At 26.2% G+C, this 21,478-nt stretch overlaps 5 protein-coding genes across 5 annotated transcripts; 2 read left to right on the top strand and 3 right to left on the bottom strand.

Moving 5' to 3' along the window:
- Positions 1–151: 151 nt before the first annotated feature.
- Positions 152–13,003, bottom strand: DICPUDRAFT_150499 (DNA-dependent protein kinase subunit; the record flags this gene model as incomplete). The annotated part of the gene is made up of 5 exons (XM_003286462.1): positions 152–6,974; positions 7,044–7,321; positions 7,383–7,643; positions 7,785–11,616; positions 11,691–13,003. 5 exons carry the CDS (start codon positions 13,001–13,003, stop codon positions 152–154), a joined length of 12,507 nt encoding a protein of 4,168 aa, XP_003286510.1.
- A 502-nt stretch (positions 13,004–13,505) lies between these two features.
- Positions 13,506–15,093, bottom strand: DICPUDRAFT_97408 (uncharacterized protein; the record flags this gene model as incomplete). The annotated part of the gene is made up of 4 exons (XM_003286461.1): positions 14,627–15,093; positions 14,351–14,548; positions 13,606–14,253; positions 13,506–13,515 (listed from the first exon to the last, which is right to left on the bottom strand). The coding sequence occupies exons 1-4, from the start codon at positions 14,857–14,859 to the stop codon at positions 13,506–13,508; spliced, it is 1,089 nt and encodes a 362-aa protein (XP_003286509.1). The 5' UTR covers positions 14,860–15,093.
- A 934-nt stretch (positions 15,094–16,027) lies between these two features.
- DICPUDRAFT_54304 (uncharacterized protein) lies at positions 16,028–17,216 on the top strand. Its single transcript, XM_003286475.1, has 3 exons — positions 16,028–16,140; positions 16,209–16,305; positions 16,379–17,216. The coding sequence occupies exons 1-3, from the start codon at positions 16,033–16,035 to the stop codon at positions 17,173–17,175; spliced, it is 1,002 nt and encodes a 333-aa protein (XP_003286523.1). The 5' UTR covers positions 16,028–16,032; the 3' UTR covers positions 17,176–17,216.
- Positions 17,217–17,276: 60 nt separating this feature from the next.
- On the bottom strand, positions 17,277–19,345 carry DICPUDRAFT_150496 (uncharacterized protein; the record flags this gene model as incomplete). The annotated part of the gene is made up of 5 exons (XM_003286460.1): positions 17,277–17,616; positions 17,727–17,965; positions 18,027–18,692; positions 18,755–19,153; positions 19,235–19,345. The coding sequence occupies 5 exons, from the start codon at positions 19,343–19,345 to the stop codon at positions 17,277–17,279; spliced, it is 1,755 nt and encodes a 584-aa protein (XP_003286508.1).
- Positions 19,346–19,513: 168 nt separating this feature from the next.
- Positions 19,514–21,401, top strand: DICPUDRAFT_150495 (uncharacterized protein; the record flags this gene model as incomplete). The annotated part of the gene is made up of 3 exons (XM_003286474.1): positions 19,514–19,958; positions 20,034–20,237; positions 20,305–21,401. The coding sequence occupies 3 exons, from the start codon at positions 19,514–19,516 to the stop codon at positions 21,399–21,401; spliced, it is 1,746 nt and encodes a 581-aa protein (XP_003286522.1).
- Between the last annotated feature and the right edge of the window lie 77 nt (positions 21,402–21,478).

The raw sequence follows: 21,478 nt of genomic DNA, 5'->3' as shown, positions 1-21,478 counted from the left end.
AATGAAAAAAGAGATTTTAAAAATATTAATTATTGAGTTTTCTTTTTGTTTTTATCAATATTGAAATAGAATTTAAATTATTATAAATCTTTTATTTATTTTATTTTATTTTATTTTATTTTATTTTATTTTATTTATTTTATTTATTAGTTTATAAAGCTCCATTCCAGCCAATCCATGCTCTACTTAATATATTTGGATCAGTTGACTGATCAATTAAACAATCAACTTGTTCTTTAACAGAAGAGCAAATTTTATTAACTTTTGAACGGATGTTGTATTTTGGATCACCTTTAATAATTTCTTGGAGATTTTTTTCATAGGGAGAATTGGAATGAACTGAGGCTGATAGTTCCTCTAAAGTAATATATGCTGGATTGTAAAGATCTAATTTCTTTTTTGCAATATGAATCTTTTGTTTTGGGAACCAAACATTTTTTGTATCTTTTGGATGCTTACCCTGTTCTTTAACGAGACGATTTGCCAATTTGCTCCAATCTAATAGTGGTTCTTTAACGAAAACATCCATAGTTGTTAAAAGGATATCTTTATGTGATTGAAGTGCGGAAAGAGAATAGGTCATATTATGATTTAAAAGACCAACAGAATCTAATGGTCTAAGGAAGCTAGTAAATTGACGGGTTAAACGGAATGGCATCAATTCAGGAATTGGAAGGAATTGTGTAGCTGTACCAAATGCATGACCAAAATCAATACCAATTAAAGTACCATCACGCTGACTAATTAAAAAGTTTTCTAAATGACGATCACCAATACCAATTACATATGAACAAACTGAGAATGTTGCCAATGAACGTGCAAATGAGTTTCTAATGAATAGATAGGACTCTGGTGATGATGATAATGCCCAAATACCATTTTGTAAAAGGTTTTCAGGTACCTTTGCAATTTGTTTCTCAAATTTCTTTACTGCATTATCTCTATTTGCATGTATAAACATTTGTTGATAAAGTGGACCTGGTGAATTGATTTTAGAGTATTTTGCAAATGATTGGATCCAAGTATTATGAATATTTGTTGCTTCTAATTTTGAAATTGAAACATTTGAACGGGGTGTTTTGGTTTGAATTGCTATTTGATCTTCCAAAATTTCTCTTAGTGGTCTGGTATCATTAATCCATTCGATAATACCAACCTTGCTAGTCATTGGTATAACTTGATATGTTGTAACTTTAAGACCACGTTTATTGCATGAATTATCACGTTTTAATATTTCGTTCATAATCATAAAGAGCTGTTGAATTCTTTGATCTAAACGTAAATCTTCACCACCTTTAATAAGGAATGGGTAGTCCCTTTCGTCATTACCATGAATCTTGATACGTTTTGGTTTACGTAATGAACCCATAACTAAGATATTGCTATCGAATGATGAAATTGTAACATGGGTTTCAGGTTGTGGTTTGCCAAATCCATTATATTGTCCTGGTATTTCAAGTTGCTTTGATGTTGGGTAATTTGAACGATCAAACTCTGTTAACCAATAGCTAAAATCTTTTAATTTCATTGTTGCTGTTGAAGTTGGTCTCATATTTTTATTCATTTCACTAGACATTTCAGCAAAATGCTCTAAGAATTTCTTTTGATCCATTCTTGAAAGTATTGTAGCATCTTTACCATAATATTTTAAATACTTATCTTCCCATTCTTTTGCAAATTTAATGTTGTAATCACCGCTAACTGTTTTTGGATTAAATGAATCGTCATATATTTCAGAGTTTAAAATTGAAATTGCTGATATATCTTTAGTTGGAGATTTGATTAATGATTTCATTTCTTCCATAAAATCTTTGAAACGATGTTCTGGATGGGTAAGACGAGCAAATTCAATTACTAAACGATCTAAAAGTGGATCGCTTAACTCTTTTTCTAATTGTACTGATAGTTTTTTAGCCATTGGGCCAAATTGTTCACTACTAATTTTGTAAGGGAAATAAATAGCTTGTGGGTAATATTTAGCAATATCTAAAAGGAGTGGTAAAATAAGTGGACCTTGTGGTAAATCTAAATATGGGAACATTTGACTAATCCATCTAATAAACATCCAACAGGGTATATTTGAAACATGTTCTGTAAATTCTTTATTAACTTGTTGGTATTGTTCAAATTGTGTTAAAATTTCTAAAAGTCTAGGGAATTTATCAATTGATCCAGGTAATTCTTCTCTAATTGCTTCTAATGTTGATTTAATTACAGTTAGTGCTAAGTTTAATGTTTCTTCATTAATTTGGCCATTGTTCGATTGTAATTTATCTTTTAATATGTTATCACAAAAATTTGCAAATTTAAGATGGGCACTTTTAATTTTAGTTTTTTCTATTAAATTAAAATTATTAATTTCTGATGTTTGAGAGGATGGGTTATTATTTGATTGGGGGTTGTTTACTTGACTTGATAATTGTTGGCTTGATCCTGTTTGGTTTGATTGTTTATTTTTATTAATTTCATTTAATTTAATTGATTCGCTATAGCACGAAAATGTTAAATTAAATAGTTCATCTTTTAATTTGTTGATTGGTATTGAAGTTAAATGAGATGGTAATTCATTTTTTTTAAAAGATTCGTTTACAAATTTTGATCCTAGCTTTTTATCTAATTGATAAATATCCCAGAAAATATCACCATGCATCATTAAATATTTTTGTAAATTTTCATTAATTGATACAATTGATTCTTCATTCTTTTTAGACTCAATGAACTTTAAAGCTTTAACAAATCTGTCAAGAGTCTCTATTGGTGATGCTGAGGTTCTTGCTTTTATACAATATATATCTAATAGTGAGCTAACTAATGGAAAAGCTAAATCGTTCTCTTTGGTCTTTGGATAAGATTTTACTGAAAGACGGAAATAAGTTTCAGAAACAACAATATTACCTAGTTTTCTAGCTCCTTTAGACATTTTATGATAGAGAATGGCTCTTTCTTGAATTAGTTTACTCTTTACACGATCTTCGGATGATTTGTCTGTACAAAATGTTGAGAAACGTTCATAAATCTTTTCTAATAATACAGAACGATAGAAAACCAAATCATCCCAAACCATAATATCATCTTGTTTTGAAGGGAATCTCTTTTTCCATTGAGATAATAAATGATCTAATTGATTATTTGAAATATTTTGATTTGATGTTAAGTTTAAAAATTCTTCGACCTCCACAATCTTTTGAAGTGGCTGTAAAATTCTATGTCTTGATGCAATTGCTAATGGATGTGATGATGACCATTGTTGTTTAAAGTTTTGATAAAATTTAGAGACATAATATGCAGCTTTATTATGGTCAGATCTTGTAACTTCAAGGAATGCTAATTCACCAGAGAATTTATCTTCAAGGTATTGATATTGATGTGGTTCTAATTTTCCAATGAATTGATATAGTTGGTTCCAATTTTCTTTTACCTTGAGATTAAATTCAAAGAGGTAGCTTAAAAGTAAATCACAATTGTTCTCTTTGAATACTGATATAGGATCGTTATAGTATGAATAAAAGTTCTCTTTTAGAGCGTTCCAATTACCAAGTTTTGCATAGCATTCCAAACGCCCATTCTCCCAGAGTGAGGTTTCTGATTCTGATAAATGGAATTGATTTAATTGACCCTGTTCTAGTTTCGAAGTAGCTTCATCATAAACTTTTAACACATTTACCCAATCTCCTTTTAATTCAAATTCCAATGCTTTCTTGGTGAATGGGATATCACTCATTTGTTTCTCTGTTAAACCCATAATAATATCTTCTTCTTTTAAAGATTTGTAAAGTTCTCTTAAATTATCCCAACCACTATTAATATCTTTTTCTTGTTGTTTATGAGATTGTAACTTTAATATTAACTTTTCAATTAATATTATTGCCATAGGGTGATTATTACTATTTAAACCAATATCTTTTATCTTTGAAAACTCTGGTGAAAATTCTAAGTTCTTTTCGCTTATACTTAATATTGAGGAAACTAATGTTGAATTATATTTACATTGGTCTACGATTGATTCGATTGATTTCTTGATGTTTTGTTGGAAACTTCTAATATTTTCTTGTTGGGTTTTATTATATATTGAGGAGAATAATAAACTGAAAATATTAACACCAATGTTGGAATCACGTTGGCATAATATTTGAAGTGGTTTTATAATATCTTGGAGTTTAATTTGAATATCTGGTAATTCACCAGTACGGTATTTTCTAATCATTGTTATTTGGTTTTCACGAGCTTGTTTTGATTTTTCAAAGAATGCTTCTCTATCAATATTCTTTTTAACTTGCATTCTTGCAAATTTAACAACCCTTTCATCACTTCCTTTATCATCAATCTTTTTAAATCTTTTTCTTAGTTCATTATTTTCAAATGATTTTGGATTTCTATATAAAACTCTTTGTTGTTGACTATTATTTGATCTAGATGATTGCGATGATTGTTGTGATGATGCATTGGAAGACTCCTGACTTGATGATGGATAAAATTCGCTAAATGCTGTTTGGGTTAATGTAAATTGTGGTGCTTGGGTTGCTCTAATTTCATCTATGTCCATTTGATTACTTGAAGCCTCTTCACCATCTACTCCATATTGAGAAGAGCTAAATAATGGATTCATATTTAATGTTCTATGTTGCCATGATGAGTCTAATTGAACTTCTTTGAATGAGCATTCGCTTAATGGTTTATCAAACAAAACTTTACAAAAGTCACTTGATCTATTACAAAGTTGTAATAAAAGACAGCAGTTATTTCCAACCCATTTGGATTCTGTTTCGGGTGAATACATAATTGTAAAGAATTGTTGTAATCTTTGATTTGAATTTGATGAAAGTGTTTTGGTATTGTTATCCCAGAACTCCAATAGCTTTTTGTTAATTGATTCACCTTCATCAGATAAACCAATCAATAAAGATAATATTAATTGTTTATCATCTTGGAATTCTGAAAAGTTATTATAGATATAGATGACGATATCATAGAATAAAGAACGGCTATATTCGCTTGTTATATTTGATGTGAAAGAATTGTTTAATAATAAAAGTTGTAAAATTTGTCCTATTGTTGACACAGGTGTACCATTCTTTTGAACTAATTTATAAAGTATCTTTAGTATTACCACTTGAATTTCACCTTCTCTAATTCTAATAAGGTTTTCGATATTATTTGATTTTAGTTTCAAGTAGAGATCTTGAATATCATCAACACACCATAACACTATATTTAGTACAATTAATCTTGTTTCGTTTGAAATTTGTGGTAATAGATTGAAAATCTTTCCATAGAAGTTTTGAAGGAATAGTGGATAGTGTAACCCTATGAAATATAAACAACTAAATGCTCTTTGAGTTTCATTATTACCTAGAATTGAATTGATTTTATCTTTTAATAATTGAGAGAATACTGACTGAATGTTATTCTTTGAGTTGTATAATAATATCATACCACAAACTTCAGATGCAGCATCATATAATTCTTTGAAATCTTGTAAATGGTCCAATAAAATTTGATAAAATTTAAATTCGCTAATAAGGTCACTATCGTAATCTTTGTCATATGCTGGGAATCCATTAGAAAGTAAAATGGAGAGTAACACTAGACCAGTGGTCTTCATTTGTCTACTCTTACTCTTGAAGTCACCTTTTTGTAAAAGCAATTCTATGATAATGTTTTTATTGATGTGGAATAACGATCTCCATCTTTCTGTGAATGATTTTACTATATTTAAATTGCTTTTTAAAATTCTTCTGTCTGGACAATAGGTATTCTTCATTAAGAAGTTCATAAATTTTGATAGATGGTTTTCTAATGATGTTGGTGGTCTTATTTCGCCTTCATCAAGCTTATAAATATTTGGCCATTTTAATAAAATAAAGCAAACATCACGAACAAAATAGTGTAACCCTTGGCCACCATTATTTTCTGATACAATATAATCCATTAAAATTGGTATCCATAGTTCGTGGAATCTTTCGAAATAACTTGGTCTATTAATGATAATCTTTATCATAAAGATAACTATATTTGGATGGACACCTTGTTGAAGTTTTTGATAAATTTCATACATCCACTTTGGCATATCTGATGGTGTTAATTTGTGTTGTGTTTGTTGAGCAAATAGACCCTGTTGAGTTGGTATTACAAATTTATTTTGATAAAAATCAATAATTTTTAGCATTGCAATCATTGAAGGATTTGAGTTAACTTGATCAATTTCAATATCGCTCTGGTGTATATGAGGTGATGTTGATACTGGTGTTGGTGTTGGCTGGTCACTATTTAAATCTTTTTCGTCTTCTAAGAAAGATTTTGAAATAAAATCTTGACTTAAACTACTGTCAACTAAATATTGGCTTGATAAATATCTAAGATCATTAGCAAACAATGATTGTGGTGAACTAAAGGATACTGTAAAATTGGTTTCTGATTCGAAATTATATTGTTGATCACAATCTACAATATTTTCCCAAAGATATTCGTTCTTATCTTTGTTCTCTTTAAAAAAGAATACATGGAGGAAGTTTTCTTTGGTTTGGGTTGCAATAATTACACTTGCCAAAGCACTAAAAGCAGCACCATGGTACATTGTACAAAGAGAACGAGTTACATAACGATCATCACTAGTTAATTTTTCTGATTTGGCAGAGTGAGCAGCTTTCATGATGGCAGCTGTTAGTTCGGTACCTTTACTATCTGGCTTATCATAAAAGTATGGATTAATCTTTTCCTTGATAATATTGGTTGATAATGATTGATATAATGCTTCAATTAAATGGAAACAACAAATTTTTTCGATAATAGATGACTTTCTTTCTTGTGAATCTGAAAGATATTTTGGTTGTAATGGCTGAATAATTGACATTAATGAATTTAGGTGATGGCTAAATATTTGTACCAATATTTCTTCTTTCATATGGCTTATTAAAGGTACACAAAATTTATCAATTAATGTAATTTTTAATTCGTCATTATGATTTAAAAACAATCTAAAAAAAAAAAAGTTAATTATAAATTATTTAAGATTTAATTTTTATAATTAAAAATAAAACACTTACTCGAAACAATGTGAAAATATTTCTTTTGCTTCACTATCATTAGTTGTTAAAATTGTTCTTTCAATTGATAAATTAATATAATGAACATGGCTATGATCAGTTTCTTTTAAAACATGTAAGAGAATATCGATGATAATTGGATTCTTTGTAATTTCTAAAGTTTCTAATAACCTTTCAATGCATGTAACATATTCATTATAAATTGGAGATTTAACTGTCAGATCTTTTGAGTGCAATGGAAAATCGTATACAATAATTTCATTTAATTTTTCTTTAATCTGATAATTTTAAATTGTTAGAATTTTTTAGGAAAAACTATTTTTTATAATAAATACTTACTAATGAAAAATTATGGTGTTTTGGGAAGGAAAGTAAATATGGTAACAAAACCAAAACTTTATTCTTGAAAGGTAATGGATTTGAACGGTTCAAATAATTTGTAATTATATTATATACGAAATCATAGCACTGTTTATTTTCAAAGAATTGTAGGGGATTGATTTTAATTAAATTCTTTATAATTTCGACAATATTTTCTTTTTCAACAATCTTTAAATTTGGATTTAATGTCCATTCTGAAATTTCTTTAAAGAAATTAACCTATAAATATTAAAAATAATATTAGGGTATGAAAAAAGAGACTATTTATATTTTACAGTATTATTATTATTTAATAAACTATAATATAATAACAAAAAATATTTTTAAATAAAAAAAATAAAAAAAATAAATAATACATACTATTGATTGTATATCTTTGGACATATTTGACTTTTCATTTGGTTGCTGTTTAAGTATACAAACATCATTTAGAACTTTATGAATGTGGTTTGTGTGAATGATTCTGTTTGCTAATAGTGGTAAAAATAATTCAAAATTACTTGAAATGTATGTATTAATTTCTGTGAATAATGACTTATAAAAGATATCGTTGATATCTTTAACATGAATGCTATCTTCACCGTCACCTTGATTATTTGCATCTACATCTTTACTTTTTTTTGTATTGCTTTCATTGATGATCATAGATAATAGTTTTTGGGGTTCAATACCAATTGTAAAAACTAATTGAATTAATTCTTTTGAAATTAGTAATTTTGAAGGTGATAAGTTTTCGCAATGATTAAATAAATAATTTATAATGAAAGTTGAGAATTCTGTGGATGATTCTGGTAATGTGTTGTTATTATTACTACTACTATTATTAATGATTGTTTTATTATTTTCTAATAAAATTGAATCTAAAAATTTAAATTTATATAAAATTTGATAGGAGTGAATTAGCTGTATTAATTTATCAGTACCTTCTAAATTAATTAATTCATTAATATTTAATAAATTGAATGATTTCTTATCGAGTATTATTTCATAAAGTGATAACTTGAAGAAATCTTGATATTTGGGTCTAACTGCTATAAATAGTGAAAATATGTGATCTATGATTTCAATAAGTGGTGGGAATTTGAATGATCTTGACATAAGGTTACGAATCTCTTCTCTTGCTGAACTTTGAAGTTCTAATACCTTTTCATCAATATAATTTGTAAATCCAATAGATTGTGGATCCATTAATGATTTTGTAAGTAATTGGATGAATGGTTGACCACTAATTTCAATGACCTCTTGGAAATTGTACTTTTCTAATAACAAAATTACTAAACCAAAGAGATTTGTTATAACTTGGCACTTCATACGATTAAATAGATCAATTTCTTTTGGGGTCATAGATGATAGCATTTGTTCATATGACTTATTATCATTAACCAAGGCATAATGCTTAACAAAAACATTAAATATTGTTGATAAAAGTGTTGATCCATTACCACCGGTATTAACCAATGCCGATGGTTCAATAAAACCTTCACTAAAGAACCAAAGATATATATTTAATGATGTGGTTAATGATTTGAACCAAAATTCTATTTCTTTGTGATTACCAACTTGAATTTTTGGGGCTACTTTGTGGATGGATGTTCGTGGCTCTGCTACAGATATAATAAACGATAGTCCATTTGTGTTAACATGATCCTTGACCCATTGTAATGGTGTTTTTTTTGATGGTAATAAAACAACCAATTGGCTAAACATTAACATTGATTCATAACGGACCACTGACTCGGCTCTTGAACAACCTACTTGGAATAACCATTGGACAAAGTGAGAAAGATCTTTGTGCTCTCTTCTAGATTGCTGGGTTTTATTTAACATTGTAGCTTTTCTTACAATAACTTTAGTCAATGCTACCAAAACAGTGGAGTACTTTGATGAAATTTCGACAATTGAATCATCTGATGAATTATCATCACCAATTCTTAAACTGAAAAAGATATTGTGTAGAATTTCAAAGATAAATTGATCTACCAATGAATCCTCTTCACGGAAAACTCTATAAAGCTCATTAAATGAAATGGCAGCTCCTAAACGTTTGAATGGATCTGGATGGTGGGCTAAAGAATAAACTCTTTTAAGAATCGATTTAAAATTGAATGCATTCTTTTCTTGTTGCACAACGGATGTATTTTTAAGTGACCATTTGGCAAATTCGCATAAGCATTTTCCTGCAAAATCTCTTCGAGCTCCGTCATATGGATTACCTACAGCATCTACAATTGAGTTTAAAAGGTTCATAGTATCATCATTTTCTTGCTTCTTATTACGAGTGAACCAATGAATAATTTGAAATACAAGTGGTTGGAAAAGCTGTTTAGTTACTTGCTCTACATCCGTTGATAAACAAAGTAATGATGGGAAAATCTTTCTGTAGAGACGTGAAAACGATATAGATTGGTTTGCTGAAGTACCAATCATATAGAGCAATACTGAATGTAAGAGTTCACAAGCAGCAACCTTAATTTGACGATTTGGTGAATTTTCTGCTAAACTAACGACACTTGGTAAAATTGTATCTAAATGAATTTCAATAGCAGAGGCAGTTTGATCGGTAAATGGAATCTTGATTAATACCTTTTGCTCAGTGTCCCAAGCAACACCAGATTCAGTTCCCGGTGCTAATAAACTTACCTCACCCAAGAAATGAATATTATCACCGCCCAATTTACCCAATAATCTAATAATTCTATTTTGAAGATCTTCAATTGATGTTTTAAATTGTAATTGCTTTGGGTCAATGTTAGAGTAGCTCTTATACTTCATTTTACGATGACGGCTCCAAGTTTCCTTCATTAAATGTAAATCTATTTGTTGAGTATTTGATGAATTTACACTATCTAGTCCATTAGTTGAAATCTTTAAATAGTCATTTAAACTTGGTAATAATTTATCTAAATGGCTATGAACTTCCTTTGGTACAACTGTAATCCAATACTCTATGGCATTTAATGCAATATGGGCCAAAGGTAAATAACTTTTGCCGTACTGAAATGCTAAATTTGCTATAGGGACTAACAATGGAATACTAATTAATTCCTTGGGTAATGATAACAACAACTCTATGCATGAACTTAGTAACTCATCTTTATAGTGGCTAATAAAATTACTAACTTCTTTAATATATTTTTTGAATAAAATAAAGCAATTCTTTTTATCTTCTTCTGGATTATTATTATTACTATTATTATTTTCTATTTCCATTAAATCATTTTCTAACTCTTTATTCTCTTTATTTGATAATATAAACTGATGTATAATTTCATGGTTGATAGTATTGAAGTACTTTTGAGATTTGCAAATTTTCATTACAATTTGAATTAGTTTATAAAAACCACTGATTAATGGATACTTTTTACTATAGTTAATCATCTCTTTACCAAATATATAAATCCATTGTACAAATAATTCTGTGTGATTTTTTGAAATAAATAGTTTAAAGAATTCTACCAAACCTAAAAATAAATCAATGTCCTTTGATGTGTTTGGCTTTAGTTGATTAACTTCTGATTCATATTCGATAATTGATATATCTTTTTCCTCTTCTTCATCTTTTGATTTTTGGTCACTATCACTGGCACTAGTATCTTTTGAGGAATATTGTAAATCTAATTTACCAATAACAACTAAAATACTTGATATTATTTCATTATAAACTAATTTTGTTATTGATTGTGCAATTTCCTCTTTAGTGACAACTGTAATTATATTGTGTTTGTCGTTATTGATAGCAGAACTATTATTACTATTATTTTGTTGTTGATTAAATTTAGATGATGATGCCAAATCTTTATCAATTGATTCAGTAGTTGGATTTAACAATGGATACCAAAGATCTTTGTAAACTTCATAGAATGGAGTATGTGAAGTGGTAATTAAAGCTTTGATTGATGGATTTGGTTTCGAAAATGTAATTAATAATCCCTTCTTTACAAATCTTGATAGAATGATCTTTAAATATTCCCCATGATAAAACAATGAACTTATTAATCTATTTACGGCTTTAAAGTATCTATCTCTTGACTTTACAAATAAATGTGGGAATATTATGAAATAAGTTTCTAAAATTTGTTCAATGTGATCCAAGTACCAAAACTCTAACTCACTTAATTCGTATAATATTGATGCAAAAGCATTTATAAAACTTGATAAATGTAATGTTATTTCGTCAATATTTTCAATTTTGCTAAGAAATAGATTTAAAAAAAACTATTAATACCATAGAGAAATAAAATAATAACAGTAAAGGAAACAACTTACACAACCATTAACTTTTCGGAAAATTTAAACAATGAACTTAACAATGACTTTAACTCCCATTCTCCCATAAACGATTTAACAGGTGAAGCAAATCTACCACAGCCTCTAATTGCAATTGATAACTCGAATCTTGAACTGTCATTATTTTCAAAGATTGAATAAAATTTACGAATAAAAAATTTAAAAGTTTGTTGATCAGCTTCAAAGTTTCTATTACCACTTGTTAACTCTTTTGATATTTGTTGAAAGAAAGAGTCTACTGCAGCAAAAGCTATATCTCTATTAAGCTTATTTCCATGATTACACCAGTGTTCAATACGTTGATAAAACTTTTCAGAGTGTTCGGCTAAATATTGGGCCAATAATGGAGAGTGTCTAGCAACGATCTTCATTGCAGCACGAGGAATTTCAAATCTTTGAGTTGATGATTGTGGGTCCATACAAATGTATATATACTGATAAAGCAATTGAATATTTTTTGGATTACTAACAAAATCACCACTAAAATGAACCAACAACGAGTTAATACCCTTTAAGCAACTTTGAATTAATGTTGATTCAGGTGATTTAGACTTTAACTGGCCACCCAATGTTTCCATGAATATAGAAGAGAGCTGCTGATTTAAATCAAACATATGATTTGAAAAATATTCAGTGAATAAACCAAGAACCACTATAATCTCACCTCTAACGGTTTGTGTTAATTTACCACATGTAAATTGTAATAAAAACAATTGACTCATATCCAGTACCCCAAACGACTCGGCGACAATTGAACCCTCTTTGAGTATTTTTGACATTAAGTGTAAAATTTTTTTAATTGGGCCAAAAGCAGCGGCTTGAACAGAATTTGATTGATCTTTTCTAAATATTGATATACAGGTATTCTTAATGGCAATAGCATAATCATCGGTTCTTCCTCCCAGTATTTCTATAAACTCAGTTATTAAATTTAATATGGCAACTTTAATTTTTACAATTTCTTTAGTATTTAGTGTCGATGTTTTTTCTAAATACTTTAGTAAACTGTGATCACCAGTAAATAAAAGAGATGCAACCAAACCAATTTCTTCATCTAGTACTAGCTCCTTAAGTAAAATTACTGATAATTCGTTTATTAGTAATAAGTCATTTTCGAATTTAAAACTATTGTTATTATTATTTATAATTAAATTATTATTAGTTGTATCTATTGATTGTGATTGATTATCTGTTATTGTTTGAAAAAATTTATTTAAATAATTTTCAATCCTTTGATAAATATTATTATTTATTGGGCTATTGTTATTACTATTGTTATTATTACTATTCATTTCATAGCACAACAATAAAAATATAATTTTAAAATTGATTGAATGGTTTTTAAAAAAAATTGTTTTAATTTAAAAAAAAATTTTGATTTTGGATTTTTTTTTTTTTATTTTAAAAAATAATTTTATTTTTATAAAAACACAACTATAATTGTTTAAAAAAATTAAATTAGAACGATTTAATTAAATGTGTATTTATATTAATATAAACAATTAAAAAAAAATGAAAAAAAAAAATAAAATTAAATATAAAAAGGTTTTATAAAAAGTAAAAAAAAAAAATATAAAGAAAAAAAAAAGATATTTTTTTGAATTCTCTTGCTAATTAAAGAAAATGAATAACCGAAATGTTTTTAATAATAACTGTGTATTAAATTAGAAATATAAAAATGAATAAAAATTTTTAAATTTTTGATTTGGTTATATTCTTATAATATATAAAGATTTTTTATTTATTATTGTTTTTACTTAAAAAATTAAATTATCGTGATTAAATGTAAATTTTTTAAAGTTCCCTATGATTGGTAAAAAAATAAAATTAAAATTAGTAAACTATAAAATGACATTACGATGATTTATATTGATAATAAATATAAAATACATACCAAGATGGCTTGTCTGGGAAATATTTTTCGAAAAACTTTTCTAATTCTTCAATAACTTTAACGTTTGGATTTTCTGGGGATAAACCATCATTGAGACAAACAGTCTTTGGTTTCTTTGCTAAGATCTTGGCAAATTCTTTTTTCATTTTTTCGTGGTCGTCCATAATGAGAGCGTAGTAATTAATTGGTGAAGGTTCATAAGTGGCATAGAAACGAGAGACGTATGCTAAATAAAGGAAAGGAATTTGAAGGTCATGAGCAGTACGGAATGGATTGGCTGAAGTCTTTTTAAATTCACCTTCCAAGTCGTTGTACATTCTTTCGAAAACTTCACGAGTAAAGAATTGATGGCCATGTGATGCGTAATGACGATTCTTGTTATCAACTTCCCAAAGATTATTTAAAAGGTCATTGGTGTAGGCAATACATGCATGCCAAATATTAGCTTGTTTTTCTTTTGATTGAGGAGCAGTCCATCCACTTTTGTAAATAGCTTGACCATATGTTGGATCGTAGAAATCTTTCATTGCTACTGGTGAACCAAAGAAAATATCATCATTAAAATAAATAAAACAATCTGAAACTTCTTTTGGTAATGAATAAAAATTTGATTCAATTGAATTTGAATTGAAAGTTGGTAAATCATCTCTGTAATTTGGGAAAATTATTAATAAATAATAATAATAAAATAAATATAACCAATAATGTATTGGCAAACTATTTATATTTTAAAGTTGGTACATACTGATTGGTATAATAATCTTTGTGGAAAATAAAATTAATTTCGTCATTAGTTTCATCAAACCATGTTGGGTATTGACTGGCACTTACTACCCAAATGTTTTTAATCCAAGGAGCGTATTTTCTAACACTTCTTAATGAATACTTTAAACCCATAAGATCTCTGTATCTATTGTTACCTGGTTGTGAATGTCTTTTAGAACTATTTTAAAAAAAATTAAATTTATTAGTAATGATATAGATTTTATTTTTCGATATATAATAATAAAATATTTCATACCCAGATCTCATGGTTCTTGAATCAATATGTTTTGGATCACTACCATTTACCCAAGTGTAAACTATATCAATATATTCGCATTGAAGGACCTTTTTTGTTGGTTTATTTGGTGGATAAGTATCAACATTGGTTGGTGATTTAATTTCGACTTGTTGGTGGCTTGACATATAAATGGCAATACCCGATATCCATATTAAGCCCAAAACTACAAAAATAAAATGAATACGTTTCATTTTTATATTTATATTATATTTCTTTGTTTAAACTATATAGTGGTTATATATATTTTAAATTATACATTAAAATTATTGCTATTATTATTAATATTACTATTTAGATATATTGTTTATGTATATATGTACAATATGTATAATATATTGAATGTGTTATTAATATAAATAATACTATGATTAACACAACAAAAAACAATAAAACCAAAAATTAAAAAATAGCTAATTAATTTAAATTAGTATTAATATAAAGAATAGAAAATATAAAAAAAAAAAAAAAAAAAAAAATTTAAAAAAAATTTAAAAAAAAAAAAAATTATTTTAAAATTATTTAAAAAATTTTATTTTAATCGCCATGTGGTCACTAACGAAAAAACTGATAATATTATTTTTGGAATTATATTTTGAATTTTTCTTTTATTTAAACAAACAATTATTTTAAAAAATAAATCCTACCTTTTTAAATACTTTTTTTTTTATAGTTATTATAAAAAAAAAAATGAATAATTAAATATTTAACAAAATTAATTCATCAGAAAAAAAAAAAAAAATTTAAAAAAAAATAAAATTAAAAAAAAAGATAAAATACAAAAAAATAAATAAATGGAAATTTTTTTTATATATTAAAAATGGGAATGAATGTGTGTATGTATTCAAAACACACATTAACATTAATATAACACACATTCGCACACTCGAAAATACACACTAAATTTTTATATTTATAATTATCAATATTAATAAAAATATATATCATATTTTTTTAAAAATAGTTTTTATTGTTTACTATTTTCATCTTTGATTGTACTAAAAATGAAAACTCGAGATAATTTAATATTGATTTCTAATTTAATATCATATTTAAAATAATCATCTTTTTTTGAGGAATTTTCATTTGGAATTCATTTTTTTTACCAAAAAAAACTTTTTGCATATCAAACAATAAATATTTTTTTTATTTTTAATTTTTTTTCAAAAATATATTAAAATTTTTTTATATAAAAGCAAAAAAAAAATTAATTTTTAATTATTATAAATATAAACACTTATAAATAGGGTAAATAGTATATAATAGTAATCAAAAAATATATATGTATTATACTAAATTGTTTTCCATTTTATTTTTAAATTAATATAAAATTATAGAGTGATCATCATAATACAATGGACAGCAAAATGAAAATTTGTTTATTTTCAAGTAAACCATACTGGGTTAAATGGTTTGGTGAAGTTAATAATTATTACCAAATCGAATTTTTTACTCAATCATTAAATATTAATACTGTATGATCTAAATTTTAATTAAAAAAAAAAAAAGCAAAAATTAATTGTTTTATTACTTTTTAAAATAGGTTAAAGAAACAAAAGGAGCTCAAGCCGTTTGTTGTTTTGTTAATGATGACTTAAATAAAGACGTTATAGAGAAATTATCCGAGAATGGTGTTAAAGGTAATTATTAGATTCATAAAAAATAAAACAAAAAAAAAAAAAAAAAATTAATCAAAATTTTTTTTTTTAAAAGTTATTTTAATGAGATGTGCTGGATTTAATAAAGTCGATTTAGAAGCCGCAAATAAGTGTGGTATTTCAGTATTAAGAGTACCAACCTATTCACCAAATGCAGTTTCAGAATATGCATTATCATTAATGTTGACATTAAACAGAAAGACTCATAAAGCATATCATCGTGTTAAAGAAGGTAATTTCGAAATTAATGGATTAGAAGGCTTCAATATGAGCAATAGAGTATTTGGTATTATAGGTACTGGTAATATTGGTTATCAATTAATTCGTGTTTTACGTTTAGGCTTTAATGCAAAAGTATTAGCATACGATATCTTTGAAAACAAAGACTGTATTGATATTGGTGTCGAATACGTCAAGACTCTCGATGAAATTTGGGCACAATCAGATATCATCAGTCTCCACACTCCATTAACACCAAAAACAAAATATATGGTTTGCGAAGAAACCCTCTCAAAAATGAAAGATGGTGTTATGATTATTAATGTCTCTAGAGGTGCTCTTGTTAATACTAAAGATGCTATCAATGGATTAAAAACTGGTAAAATTGGCTATCTCGGTATGGATGTCTATGAACACGAAGAGGACTATTTCTTCCAAGATCACTCTGATCAAATCATTAAAGATGATGATCTTCAACTCTTAGTATCTTTCCCAAATGTTATCATTTCATCTCATCAAGCTTGGTACACCAAAGAAGCCATCTCTTCAATTTGCAAAACAACTGTCCAAAATCTTTTTGATTACGAAAAAGGTGAAGTTAAAAAATCCAATTTGGTTAATAATCCACAATAAAAATAAAAATATAAAATAAATCTTTATATATAAAATATTTTAAAATAGAGCATTGTATAATTTATTTTTTTATTTTATATTAGCTGCTTATTTGATTAATTTTATTGATTATTTTTTTCGTACCATTTTCCTGATGTCATTTTACTTTGGATAAATTGACTTTTTTCGGTTAATAAAGATACCATTTGTTGAGATAGTGAGTATTCTTTGGCATATTTTTCTTTAATTTCGTTTGGTAAAAAATTATTATCATCAAATAGTTTAACAATCGATTTAAAAACTTCTAATGATTTATCTAAATGTTCGTTTACTAGTTTGTTTACACCTTTAACCTTTTTGTGACACATTGCCAACCCAAGTTTTGAATTAATATATACATCAAAATCGTCAATAATTGATTCTTTTCTTTCTTGTTCATTTTGTGATTGTTGATTATAACTGCTTATATATAAATTAAAAAATTGAATTGCTTTAAATAAACTATATTATCACAGGTAGAAAATTAGTATTCGCAAAATTACACATGATATAAATTATTATTATATATTTACCAATCATTATAGTTTTGAATTTCACGTAAATTTGCACATGCAAATTGGTATATTCTTGAAGTTTCGTTGTAAATTTCAGCAAGTTTATAAAATATTTTTCTTAATTGTGCTAAAAAGTATGTTGGATTTAGTTCTTTAATTAAAGGTTCGATTAAATCAACTCTTTTCTTATTAATTGCAATCTTTCTATTTGCTAAGGTTTCAAAAATATTTAAATAGTCAAACAAATCGATTAAATCCTAAATATAAGGTATTTGTAAGTATAAGTGTTTTTATTAATAAATTATATATAATACTTACAAATAAAATTTGTAAATGTTGGGTTACAAAACCATCGAGTTGATAAAATTTTTTAGCTCTATTATAGAAATGTTGTGATTTTAAAAAGATATCTCTGGCACTTGGTTGGTCTTTTACTACTACTAAATCAACATTTGAACTGGGGAATAATGATGAAGCAATCGAGTTGTATTGTTCTACGGTAATTGAGTCTTTGAATAATGGGTTGTCTATGTTTAATGAACGCTTGTTAAATGTTATAGAGTCAATTAATATTTCTTTTTGTTTTTGGTTCTCTTCGAATTGTTTTCTTTCGTTTTCTTTTTCTATAATAATGCTTTTTGGGTCTTGAACAAAGTCGATATTTTCATCTTCATTACCCTCTTTGTGGGCATGATTTAAATATTCAATATCTCTAAATACGTGAAGAAACTCTAAAAAGAACTTGCCAATAAATAGATTGATTGATGCTTGAAGTTCCTCTTTTTGTTCATTTTCTGTAAATTCTGCTTCGTCTATCTTTTTAAAAATAAATGTTGATGCTAAAAAACATTGTCTACTATAATCAAAGTTTTTGATCTTTAAATAGTAATCTCCCAATAGTAGTGAGTTTTTACACCATTCAATCTTGTCAAATTTTTCTTTTTTTAATTGTTTATTTAATGTTAATTCGATATATTTTGATGACTATAAAATAAATATGTTTTGTTAGTAAAATAATTTTTTTTTTTTTTTTTTTTTATAATTACCTCTTCAGATTCTCCTGTTAAGGTATAAAGTTGTGCAAAATAAAAGAAGTTTTGTAACTGTAATGAATTTAATTTTTCAATGGTTTCTTTATCTTTTGAGGCTTCGTCTTGTAATTCTTGATTTAATAATGTTTCACATTCTTTTAATCTTTCCTCACCTTGTTTAAACTCATTGTTGTTAATTGAAATAATTGAAAGGGTTTGGTTTATTGATATATATTCGATTGGATATTTTTCCTTAACTTTTTCTAATGATTTTAATGTTTCATTGAATATTGTAATTGCAAGTGTAATTTCATCCGTTTGAAAGTATAATTCTCCTAATTTCGAGTCTATGGTTATTAAATAGTCATTGAAAGTTTCATTGTTTTCCTTGATAATATTGCTTTTTAATTCTTTCTAAAAAAAAAAAAAAAAAAAAAAAAAAAATTTGGATTAGTAAAAAAAAAAAATTTTTTATTAAAATTTAAGATAATATACCAATAATTCAATTGCTTCGAATTTGGATTTATATGGGGTTCTATCTGGATCAATATTTTCAGATAGTTGGTCTGATTGTTTAATGATTTCCTTGATTTTGTCGATATTCATTGGGTTGTGGTAATATTGAAATTAAAAATGAAAAATTAAAAATTAAAAAAAAAAAAAAAAAAATAAAAATGACAAAAATAAAAAAAAAAATAAAAATTTCAAAATAAAAATGACAAAAAAAAAAAAAAAAAAAAAAAGTAATATTATATTTTTATTGGTTTCCGAAATATGACCAATATAACAATTGATAATTATCAAATAAAAAGAGATAAAGTTAAATTAAATATAAATAAAAATGTTGGAGGATTAAATAACATTGTGTCATTTATAGTGGATAGAATTTACGATTTTTTTAATATCGATAATAATAACTTCAATGATATCATTGAAAATTGTATAGATAATAGTATCGACCAATATTACCCCAACACATTATTAATAAATGGTAGATCAGGAATTGGCAAATCCATTCTAATTCACTCCATACTAAATAACCTATCAACAACATTAAAATATAAGATTGTAAACTCTTCAAATCTTTTTCAAAGAGATGACGGCGATACAGAGAAATTAATTGATAGCTTATTTACAACCTCATCAACACAGTCTCCATTTGTATTAGTATTTGAAGAGGTAGATTCAATTTCACAAATTAGAAATGATACTTTAGGTTGTATGTATAATAAAATTAAATAAAATTATTAAATTTAATAATTAAAATACTAATTAAAATTATAATAAATAAAAGATATTGAACAAAGAGTTGTTTCAAATTTTTTAACATTATTAGAAAGAAATAGTAGAAAAAGATCAGTATTTGTTATTGGTATTACATCAAGAATAGAATCTATTGATACCTCATTTTTTTCAATTGGTAAATTTGATACAGTAATAAATATACCAATACCATCACCTAAAGATAGAGAAACAATTATTTATTTATTATTTAAAAGTAATTTTTATAAAAAATATATTTATTTTATTTATTAGTTATTAATATTTTTTTTTTTTTAATACAGAATTCCCAAATTTTAAAAAACATAAAAATCATTACAAAAAAATGGCAGAGTATATTGGTAATTGTACACACGGTTTTGTTGGTTCAGATATAAATAGTTTATGTAAAGAAGCAATATTATATGCTATCAAAAGACAAAGGGAAAATATAGATGGTACAGATAATAATAGTAAAGATACAGAAAATAGCAATACAGATAATATAGATTTTATAATTAAAGAAGAGGATTTTAATAAATCATTTGAAATTATAAAGCCATCAATTTTAAATCAATATAAATTACCAGCAACAATCGAAAAGATAAAGTTTAGTGATATTGGGGGTTTAGACGATATTGTAGAAAAAATCAAATCATCGATTTTAACACCAATTTTAAATAGACATATATTGGATAAGTTAGGAATTAAACCACCTTCTGGTATTTTATTATATGGTCCCCCAGGAAATGGTAAAAGTTTAATTGCACGTGCTATCGCATCAGCTTCCCCAAACATCAATTTCATTTCAGTTCAATCTACTGATATCATCGATCCAGTTGTTGGTGCTAGTGAAAAGAATATTTCAAAACTATTTAAAACTCTTAGAGAGAGCTCCCCATGTATATTATTTCTCGACCAAATCGAAGTATTAGCAAAACTAAGAGGCTATTCAGACTCATCAGATCAATCATCAGATCGTTTGCTATCATGTCTACTAACAGAAATTGATGGAATTTATTCAAGTGGAGGTGGTGGCGAACAACTTCAGCAACAACAATGCATTATCTTGGGTGCAACTACAAGAATTGATTTATTGGATCCTTCAGTACTAAGACCTGGTAGATTTGATTATCATATACATATACCAAATCCAGACTGTAAAGGAAGAAAGGATATACTTTATAAAATAACAAGAGAAATGCCTTTGGACGAATCTATTGATTTCGATAAACTATCAAATATTACTATTGGATTCAATGGTGCAGATTTAAACAATTTATGTAAAGAAACAGCTTTATATGCATTAAGGAATAATATAAACTCAAACAAAATAATAATGACCGATTTTTTAGAAACTTTAAAATTAATTAAACCCTCTACGCAAACTTTATTATTATAAATAAATAAAAATAGAAAACTAGGTATTGGATTTAATAAACTATATTACTATACTAAAAATTATAGTTATTTTTAATT

The sequence above is a fragment of the Dictyostelium purpureum genome, assembly GCF_000190715.1.
Source record: "Dictyostelium purpureum unplaced genomic scaffold DICPUscaffold_72, whole genome shotgun sequence".
Classification (NCBI taxonomy): Eukaryota; Evosea; class Eumycetozoa; order Dictyosteliales; family Dictyosteliaceae; genus Dictyostelium; species Dictyostelium purpureum.
The sequence above is the reverse complement of the archived record's forward strand: the minus strand, read 5'-3'. Positions and strand labels throughout refer to the sequence as shown.